The sequence below is a fragment of the Temnothorax curvispinosus genome, unplaced genomic scaffold (assembly GCF_003070985.1).
Source record: "Temnothorax curvispinosus isolate PA1 unplaced genomic scaffold, ASM307098v1 QBEX01011363.1, whole genome shotgun sequence".
In the NCBI taxonomy this organism is placed as follows: domain Eukaryota; kingdom Metazoa; phylum Arthropoda; class Insecta; order Hymenoptera; family Formicidae; genus Temnothorax; species Temnothorax curvispinosus.
This window is the reverse complement of record NW_020221143.1, coordinates 1-10,059: the sequence shown is the minus strand read 5'-3', so window position 1 is coordinate 10,059 and position 10,059 is coordinate 1. Positions and strand designations below refer to the sequence as shown.

At 35.6% G+C, this 10,059-nt stretch overlaps 1 protein-coding gene across 2 annotated transcripts; it reads left to right on the top strand.

Annotated features, from left to right (window-relative positions):
- Nucleotides 1-1,611: 1,611 nt before the first annotated feature.
- LOC112461415 (tudor domain-containing protein 3-like) lies at nucleotides 1,612-5,622 on the top strand. 2 transcript variants are annotated; one of them, XM_025026652.1, is made up of 11 exons: nucleotides 1,612-2,021; nucleotides 2,175-2,259; nucleotides 2,363-2,562; nucleotides 2,640-2,787; nucleotides 2,865-3,098; nucleotides 3,180-3,310; nucleotides 3,396-3,638; nucleotides 3,789-4,419; nucleotides 4,666-4,779; nucleotides 4,855-4,951; nucleotides 5,061-5,622. In XM_025026652.1, exons 1-11 carry the CDS (start codon nucleotides 1,996-1,998, stop codon nucleotides 5,231-5,233), a joined length of 2,082 nt encoding a protein of 693 aa, XP_024882420.1. In that variant the 5' UTR covers nucleotides 1,612-1,995; the 3' UTR covers nucleotides 5,234-5,622. The 2 variants fall into 2 exon arrangements, with proteins under 2 accessions (XP_024882420.1, XP_024882419.1); XM_025026651.1 differs by having other exon boundaries at nucleotides 5,058-5,622.
- Nucleotides 5,623-10,059: the final 4,437 nt, after the last annotated feature.

The window sequence follows — 10,059 nt, the reverse complement described above, 5'->3', positions numbered from 1 at the left end:
ATCAATCACAGGAACAATATTAAAATATTCCAAGCAATAAAAAATTCAATGCTAGATATGACAAATATAATCAGGTGCAAGGCAGGCACGCTTTCGCACTGTCAACGAGTTTTCTATTAGCAAACCTGCAATAGTATATATTCATAAATATGCAATTATTACAAAAATATAACAATAGATCGCGCGCGACACTCGTACGGCATTCCTAATTACATCCATATCTATTTGCCATTTATTTATTCTTTATTCTTTCATTTATTATGTATTAGTGAAAAATAACGCAAAGTTTGGCGGAAATTTGAAAATTGTGCGACCAACTTCGTCACTCATTGCAGCGATAATTACACCTGTTGCGCGTATTTCGTACCCTGAATAATAAACAGTACACGCTCGCTTACGGTTATACCTACTTGTGTTATTATACTATTTCAAATTATAACATGCATGAGTGAGTGTATACATGAAATGTTAAATTAAAGATAAATATCCGTGCCATGGAAATGTAATACGAGCGTCGATTGCTCTGCACGATAAATTTCCAATCAGTGAATCTCGTGAAGCCATGCGCACCAATACGAATACCGAATGCTATTATCAAATATCAAAATGTTAAACTCGCACTTATTAATTAAACGCCTCTCGTCACTCGATCGATTCTCGTACATTATTATTATTTGTTTTGTAACAGTTAAAATTTTAAATATTTCATTTTATGACGTAGTAACAGTTCGTATATGACAGTTCGAGCATTTGTTTTATTCACCCGTGGCGCATAAACCGTGTGACTTTACATATACATTACAACATTACAGTGGTTACCTTTCCATGCCATTCTTATGGCAACGCTCGAACAAAGAGATAACTGAACGAGCCACGCGTGTTTAGCGTGCTGCCGTAATTAATTATAATACATCAAATAAAATACTTGATATGTCTTTTAAGATTTTAAGAATGCTTGCAATTTCATAAAACCGCGATTTACTATTAAAATCGCGTGAGATTTTTTCAAAATTGCTCTGAGATCCAGGCAAAATGTTTTTCTGAATCTCCGAGACTCAGGTAATAGTTATTTGTGTAACAAGTGCTGTAAGATGGAAATTGGACGTGCGGAGTGGATGCAGCCGGAGGCGAGTGCAATCACCCGCAAGTCCAATTTTCAACTTAACACACGTGTTACACACCCTATTTTATGTTGCAAGTGCGTGGAAAGTGGTCTATCACGCACGCGTCGCGTGCGTAATGGGCCATACTTTCCATTTTCCATGCACGTGTGACATAAAAATTTTTATCTAGATCTGTAGGGATCCACAACTTTTCTTTCTTTATATTAAGAATTCTTTTATCCCTATATGCATTTTCTATCTACAATACAAATTGTGCGCTTACATTAATTGTACTTTTCGTTTAATTTTTTACATTGTTACTATATTGTTTGTGTGAATCTTATAATCTTATAATAATGAGAATAAAATTAATTTAATTTAAGCTGAAATTAATTTGAATTAATAATAAAAATAAAAAAAAAGTAATTTAAACCGAAGCGTCGTTGGCGCGCCGCTCGGTCTGTCACTTTTCACGTCTATGGTCGGAACGCACGCTGCTCCGAGCCTCCGAGCCTGCAAGATGGCGACGAGTGTTTTCAGAGTTGTATATAGGTGCGGTTCCTTCGTCTGAGCGATCTCGTAGTTGTCGCACCAGTGTGCGACACTCCGTTTCTCGCGTGGTAGGTAGTAGGCCGTGCCCGCGAGAAACAGCCTCGACGGAAACTGGGAGGTGCCCGCGACCAACGAGTCCGTCGAACTCGGGGGAAACACGAACCTCCTGCATCGATCCCCTCGTCGCACCTTCGAAAACGCGTGTCAGCTGTCAGATGTTTGTATACGCGCGGTCGTGTGTGGCGCGTCGCGAATTCACGGACCGCACGCAATAGCGGCGTCGATTTCATGAGGCACGACCGGCTCTTCGTTCGACAAAGAGAGATAGTCCGGCAGAAACATGGAGAGCCTGGAGGCATTGGGATGGTGAGTGAGAGATGTACTCCTCCAGTTTCTCGCTGACGTTCCACGGGAAAAGGAATTTATTCTCTTCCTCTTGCACGTGGTCCACGATCGCTCCGAGTCCATTCAATATTTACAAAACCCCTTCATCTACATTAATCGCCCTCTTTTCGCCAGGTATCTATCTGATCATGGTTATGATGTGGCCACTGATTCAGGTAGCGTGGTGGACACGCAGAAGATAGTAAAACGACTGTTGGATGTACGTATCAGTGTGGTTCTTTATGAGTCAATGCGATTGACTGGGTGTTGAGAATTTATTTGAGAAACGCGAGTGAACGAGGAAAAAATTATATTATTTACAGCTCGACTTGAGAGAGATTGGCAGCGGGAATGGAGATATTAGTCAGGGCAATATTGTGTTGCAAATACAAAAGATACGTAATGTAGCTACGCCCAAAGGAAACGAAGAATCGAGATCAGTTCCGCGGATGTTGAAATTATCGTTGACAGATGGGAAGAATAATTTTCAAGCCTTAGAAGTTGAACATATATCGGCTTTAAGGTAAATGTATTAGATTTTGTTACTGCCTTGTTTTGCTTTTTACAACTGTCTCTTCTAATCATCTGTTTTACATGTAGTTTAAACACGCCACCTGGTACAAAGATACTGATAAAATCAGGAACTCTACCTGTGTCACATGGACTTTTTTTATTGACACCGGTGCATTTAATTTACATACTTGGGGGAAAAGTTGCCAGTTTAGTGGAAAAATGGGAATTAAATAAGGTAAAATACATTTCACTTGATTAGTTAATTGTATTTAATGGATATGGCATGTGGGTACAGAACTGCTTTCGTTATAGAAATTAGCTTCACATACTCGAGTAAGATCTGCCGAGGAAGGTGGGCCACCACCGTGGATACCATTTGGTAAAAAAATCGTAAAAGTATCCGAGCAAGATAAGAACTTCAAAGCTCTGGCAGAAAAAGAAAAACCTAGCAAGGAGAATACGGAGTTTGAAGCTCAGCGCAAGGATGCGATAGCGGAAGCTGCCAAGCAAGGCAGTAAGAAAGTATTTGGCGGCGGGACTAAACAGGTTGACTTGCTTTTACATGTTTCATTAAATTAAAAGTTTGCGTTGATGTCTGAAAATCTAATTTATGTGCGTTTTTCACAGCTATTGGATCATAGCGTACAGAAAATCGTGGATCGTGGATTTACCATAGAGCAGGCAGAATACGCTTTGAGAGTTAATAGAAATAACGTGGATAAAGCACTGAGAAGCTTGCAAAAGACCGACAGATATAAGTAAGAGAATTTATTTTTATTTTTTTCTATTTTTTTTCTTCATACACTTATCGTTAGTTATTATTGAATTATAATCTTATTGCAGTAACGCCAAGGAATCTCGCGAACCACGAGAGCCGCGTGGCAAACGGGAAAAGAAAACCGAGGACAGTAAACCAAGCAGCGGAAAAATATCCCTATTCGACTTTCTCGAGGATAAATTACCTGTACAACCTGAGAGCGTCGAAACAACTAATTTGTCTCAAAACAGCTATATACAAAATAACGAAAGTAATCAAGATCGTTTTGAATCAAGAGGTTTTGATGCACAAAGTGGAAGAGGTGGACGGTACGTATCTTACTAAATTAATATATTATCTATATATTACTAATAAATTTGATATATAATATATACCAAATCATAACTATCTTACCAAGCAAAATCGTAAAATATTTAATGAAGTTATTGTAATGACTCTTAATTGATCTCTCTTAATAGGAATCAAAAAGGTGGTCGTGGTGGTTATCAACCACCTCCGAGATATTCAGAGGACCACAGAAATAATAAGCGAACAAATAACAGTAACTCCGCCATGTATTCGCAATATAACGGTGCTACTCATGCACCGCAGAACAAACCGCCGCGATTTCAACGTAACCAGGAACCTCAATATCAGTATCAACACGACGGAGGCAGAGAAACGTATCAGAAGTCTTCTCAGCCGATTGATTACAGAAATACGTTTGCTCAGTCGCGTACAAGTAACGTAAACGCCAGTGATAGCGGTAACGATACCAGAATCCAGACTGAGGGAAAGAATCTCGGTAGTAACAGAAACTATAATCACCTCGAGCCGGAGGCCAGAAATAGGCATTCTTATGATGCTTCTTATAATAGGCATAATCGAGCTCAGCAAAACGGAACCTCTAAAGTATATTCATCTAATACAACTGAACAGAATTTTAAGAGTCAACCTAGATATCAGCCGAATAGTAACGTTGGAAATAGGATGGCCATGAATCCCAACATGCAAAGAAATGAGAGTAATTACGGTAGCCACAACATCAACAGTACATGGGTATGGCAAGTAGGTGACAAGTGTATGGCCAAGTATTGGGAAGATAATAGGGTACGTATCATCTTTTTGTACGAAAATGTTTGAATTTAAGATATATATGAGTTCCCCGAGTTGGATTCATCTTACTCTATTAATTTTTCAATCAACATTGTCTAAAATCGAAATATACATGGGATAACAGTCGGGATCGAACCGGAGATCCGCTGATTGACAAATTGATTGTTTTTACACAGAGCCATTCCCATCTTTTTCGTATGTTTTGCGCGTTGTTTAATTATTTGTGTACAAAATTTACAGTATTACAATGCCGAAGTCACTGGCGTTTCTGAGAGGACTTGTGTAGTGCAATTTAAGGGATTTGAAAACTACGAGGAAGTGCTCCAGGTGGATTGTATACCGATAACGGACGACGTATGTAAAATAGCACAATGTAAAATTATAATGTTTTTATTGCTGATAATAATTCTTATTAATTTACCGTGACAGTATCAGATTCAGGATTATGTTTCGGATACGAGACGGCAAGATCAGCGTTCTAACAATCGACAGCCACGTTACGATCAGAGTTACAATCACATAAATGGTGTGTGACAAATCGTTCGTCTCCAAATGTTAAATATTGTATTACCTTTTATTTTTTACATTGTGAAACATTTTAGTGTCAATATAATTTAAAATGATGATTGCAGCAGGTATGGAATTTCGACGAGGAGGAAGCGGTGCCGTTGGCGGGAATAAGGGATACAATAAAAAACGAGGTCAGCAACGGAGTACGCAACCAATTTATCAACCGCCAGCGCAAAGAAGCCACAATTCTCTGCCAATTAATAATCAAAATAATACTCAACATAATCCTTTCCTTTAACTCTAGTCTCGCATCTTTAGTAAAGAAAAAACTAAATTCAGATCTTGCTAGGTATTGAGGCAGTTGAATTCGCTACTGAGGATTGATCTAACAGGTTGCTACACTAATGGAGAGTTTAGATACCGTTTATATTAACCGTTGATAGGCAGCGAGTTGTGTGCCACATTTGATTTCTATTAGAGCTGAATTGAATACGCGATAACTTAATACGAAACAAGTTGGTTTTTCACGAAGAGGAAAAATTAGGAGGCTCTTATTGTAAAATATCGACTGTGTTCCCAAAATATTGTATTATTTGTATTGTAGAAAAATTAATTCTTACTACTGTAAAACTGGGCAATGTCTGTACCTCGTCCACTTTAGCTGTAATACAGTTCTAATGAAATCTCGCTCGTTTCGCCCTTCAATACCCTTATCGTTAAAGGTAGATGACAAAATACTAATATAAGTTAGATTAGAAAAAAAGTACAAGAGTTTTAATATGGAGTACAAGATAATCTGAATTAAAAAAAATTAGTTTAAATCTTATTTATATTTATTTTAACAGTGATATATATTTTTAAAAGCGAAATTTCGACTGAACTTCTATTAATTTGATAAAATAAAATTATTTGTTAAAAAAACAAGTAAATTAAGGACGAACGGTTACAAATTTTACTGTAGGCAATTCTGCTGGTTATATTAATCGCTGATTAAGTTAATTAAAGTTTGATCATTTTTAATTGATCACGTGCACTGTGATATTCTCATTTTAAGTGAGAGGATTTTCTATGCCGTGAAGTACGGAAGTAGATGATTCCGACGATCACAACTGAGAGCTTCTTTTATATATATGTGATGTCTCGTGTCAGACTGACATAGGACTAATGATTGCCGGAATACATCAAGTGAAATAAAGAGCAAAGAATAATAACAAACAGTGATCAAGACCTTGTGTTTATAATCTAAGGCTGCGTTCCAGAACCACTCTTAGCGCAAAGAGCGTGCTCTGTCCTTGCTCAACTTTCTGTAAGTAACAAAGATAGAACGACGCTCGAGCGTTAAGAGCGTGGTTTGGAACGCAGCCTAAGTGTTTTAAATTTTGCTGACTCCTGGAGAACGTCAAAATGGGAATTATCCAACAACTCCGTGTCCTTGCTATAGAATTTATACTATTATTAATTTGCGCAAATTTGAGCAAATGCTCAATTGTGCATTATAAAAATTCATTATATAAATTTCCGATTTTTCTGATAAAATGTGAAATATGATCAAGTATAAGCTAGGTCTGTTAGTTTTAGCTAAACTTCTTGCACAATTCATCTTCTTTATTTTTCTCTTCAACGTGAAAAGGATGAGAGGAAAGATGAACCGTGTAAGAAATTCGGTTAAAACAAGCATGCAGGTTTATAATCTGATAAAAATATACATACTCATCTACTAAATATTTTACTTTAAGATTTACAGGAATTTGAAAGATACTTTTATGTTATTGTTATTATAACGTGTATTAATCCGTGCGCAAATATGGTCAACGTTTATATATTGTCCAGCATCTGCTATGGATGTAAAATCTATAATGCATCAGCTGCAGTTCTTTTTCAAAGAAATTTAATCCTTACATTTTTGGAGGGAAATATCATTAGAACAAATAATTATTTGTTTTAAAATACCTGCCTAGACGTGATTAATATACATATAGACATATTTTTTCTTTGATTCTTTTATTTTTTAACATTTATTGAGACAATCAGTATAATAAACCTACCTATATACTATATCTATAATATTTTTCTCGAAGAAACTTGTTCCTAAATCGTCGTAAATATATAATTCTTTGGAAATATGAGAAGATATATATCTCTTATTTTATAATTAACATCTGTTCATAGGCTATATTAATGCTTGTTTACTGCTTAATGTAAATTACAAATTGATACAAAAATTGATAAAAGCATCGTTTAAAAATGTTTTTAATATATACATATGTTGTGCAATGGCGGCGCACAAGTAAATAAATTCCATTTTTTCCGAATAAATATAAATAAAAAGTAGACTCGAAGTAAGCAATACCCGCAGTATGACGACAGATTGGCAACAGATTTGCTCAGATATTGCAACAGATCTAAGACACCTGATTCTCGAAAAATATCACATATACAATATTTTATAAATGTCATTAGAAAATCACACTTTGCAAGTATGTTATTGGATGCGAATGTGTGATATTCATAACATATGTATCGTATCAATCGTATGCGATATTTTTCGAGAATTAGGCCGCTGGTATTATCTGGTGTCCGCATTAAACTAATGTTTTGTCAACAGAGTTTGTCGATATAATTTGACAGCAAATTTTGTGATTTACGAAAACTCAATAGAAAATTATTCGCTGAAATAAAATACATTATTTAAATAATTGAAATGAAATACATTATTTAAATAAAACATTATTATGAAACTCAATTTCTGCAATCAATCTGCCATTATATACATTATATTAATTTATTTATATTTCTGTTGACATTTTGTCGACAAAATATGCAGCGGATACTTTCAAAATCTGTTTTTGACAGATGTGGCTATCTCAGTTACGGATATAAAATCCTGCGTCTTTCAGTTCGGAAAAAAACCCTTCACGTTTGTGCGGGGAATCGGGACTTAAGAGAAACTATTTAGTTTTAAAATATCTGTATAAATGATTAATAATAATTCTTTGATATCAGTTGAAGATCGGTATAAAATATATATACTTTGCCACGTATATGATAGAACTTTTCAAAATGAATTCCGATCGGAATAATTAATCGGTTTTTTTTCTAGAAAACACAACAGAAATTTAAGATATAATTAAACAATTCCGATTGTCGTAAATTCCGTTACGTCGTAATTAAATTTCAAGATTACGTCTACATGAATTGTACACAGTTGCTGTTCAAGCTTTAGTGCGACTGGTACCGAAAAAATTACAAGAAGTTAATTATTTTTTTAATTTAATATGCATTCCTTCCGAGTCAATACAACGCTGTAAGCGTTGATTAAAAAGCTTTTCGAAACAGTCTTTGCACTCTTTTTCCTTAATCGCCTGTAAAGCCACGGTCAAAGCCTGTTCCATGTCGGGAATATTATTGTATCGCTTTCCTTTTATCGCCGATTTGAGTTTTGGGAACAACCAAAAGTCATATGGATTCAAATCAGGCGAATGCGGGGGATGTTCGAGCGTTGTGATGTGATTTGTGGCCAAGAAATCGCACACAATCTTAGATTTGTGTTCCGGTGCATAATCGTGTAAAAGAAACCAAGACCCTTGCTCTTGGTATTCAGGAATTTCAGAAATCACGCGCCACAAGCGATTCAGAACTTTTAAATAATAAGCAGCGTCTGCCGTTCGATCTTCCGGCATAAATTCTGCGTGGATCATTCTTTTCGAATCAAAGAAAACGGTGAGGAATGTCTTGATTGGGCCCTTCTGCATGCGCACTTTTTTCGATTTTGTTCCTTCTCGGTTCTGCTGCTCTGGGAGTGGCTCATATTGGAAAAACCATGTTTTGCCACAAGTTACGATATTTTTCATAAAATTTGGATCAGTATTAGCTGCTTTTAGGATGTCTTTGCAGTGCTTTTCTCTGGCGTCTTTTTGATCGTCTCTCAGCGTGCTTACAAAGCGGTTCTCAACCTTACATTTGCCTAAATCTTTTAGAATTCTGTAAAAAGATCTTTCAGATATGTCAGTGAGGTTGTTGATGAGTGTTGTGGACACATAGGGGTCCGACCGAATGATTTCAAGCACCTCTTCTACGTTTTCAGAGGTACGAATTCTTCTTTGGCGTCCTCTTCCATCGTCTGAGATATTCTCTCTAAATTTATTACGAAATTGATCATACCAGTATAAAACATTTACATACTGAATATAATCCTTATCATACACCTCTTTTAACATTTTGTGCGCTTCGCTAACTGGTATTTTCAGTTTGGCACAAAATTTAATATTGGCTTTTTGTTGCGTTTTAATATCCATAGTAAATGCCATAGCGAATGTCAATGAGATTCTGTTAATTTATCAAGAGACGGCGCTGTAGAAAAAAATTTTAAAAAATTAGTCACACTGTACAGACTGGACAGACTGCATGTGTATATGATTTTTATTATATGTTTATACGAACCTTTTTCACGTAGGCAAAATAAGCAGTATTGCTTATAGTTCACGCGGTTGCAATATACACAGTATACCTATACATATATATATTTCTTTTTTTTTTATATGTATAAAATCGAAATATTTAAGACCATTGGTAATTTTTCTTCATATCCTAAAAATTGTGTCCAAGGTGATAATAGCACTGAAAATAAAATAGCAAACAAAATATAAATTTCCGATACTTCTGACGTATGAATTTTTCATGATCCCCTCCGTAGATTATTCATTATTTACATAGGTGACATGTTAAATATACAATAAATAAAAAACTCTACGTTCGATAAAAGCAAAGCTAAATGTAAAAATCGAACGGCCAACTTTCGAGCAAGACAAAGGATGCTAGTTTAAACCAACGAAAAACAATTTTATTATAATAATATAAACACAAATAGTTTTAGGTTTTGACTTATACCAAATTCGATTGGATATACTTATTGCGCACTGATGGATACTACGGCCGTTGTATACTGATTTAACCTCTAATCTTCAAAGTAAAATACAAATACCCTGACTGATAAAAGACTCAATACATATTTTACTAAATAGCACAATAAAGAGTATTGAGCATTTCGTTATTTAACCCGTTTATAATGAACATACACTTTATGTTAATTTGTGTATAATGGCTGTAATGTGCATCAGTGCGCAC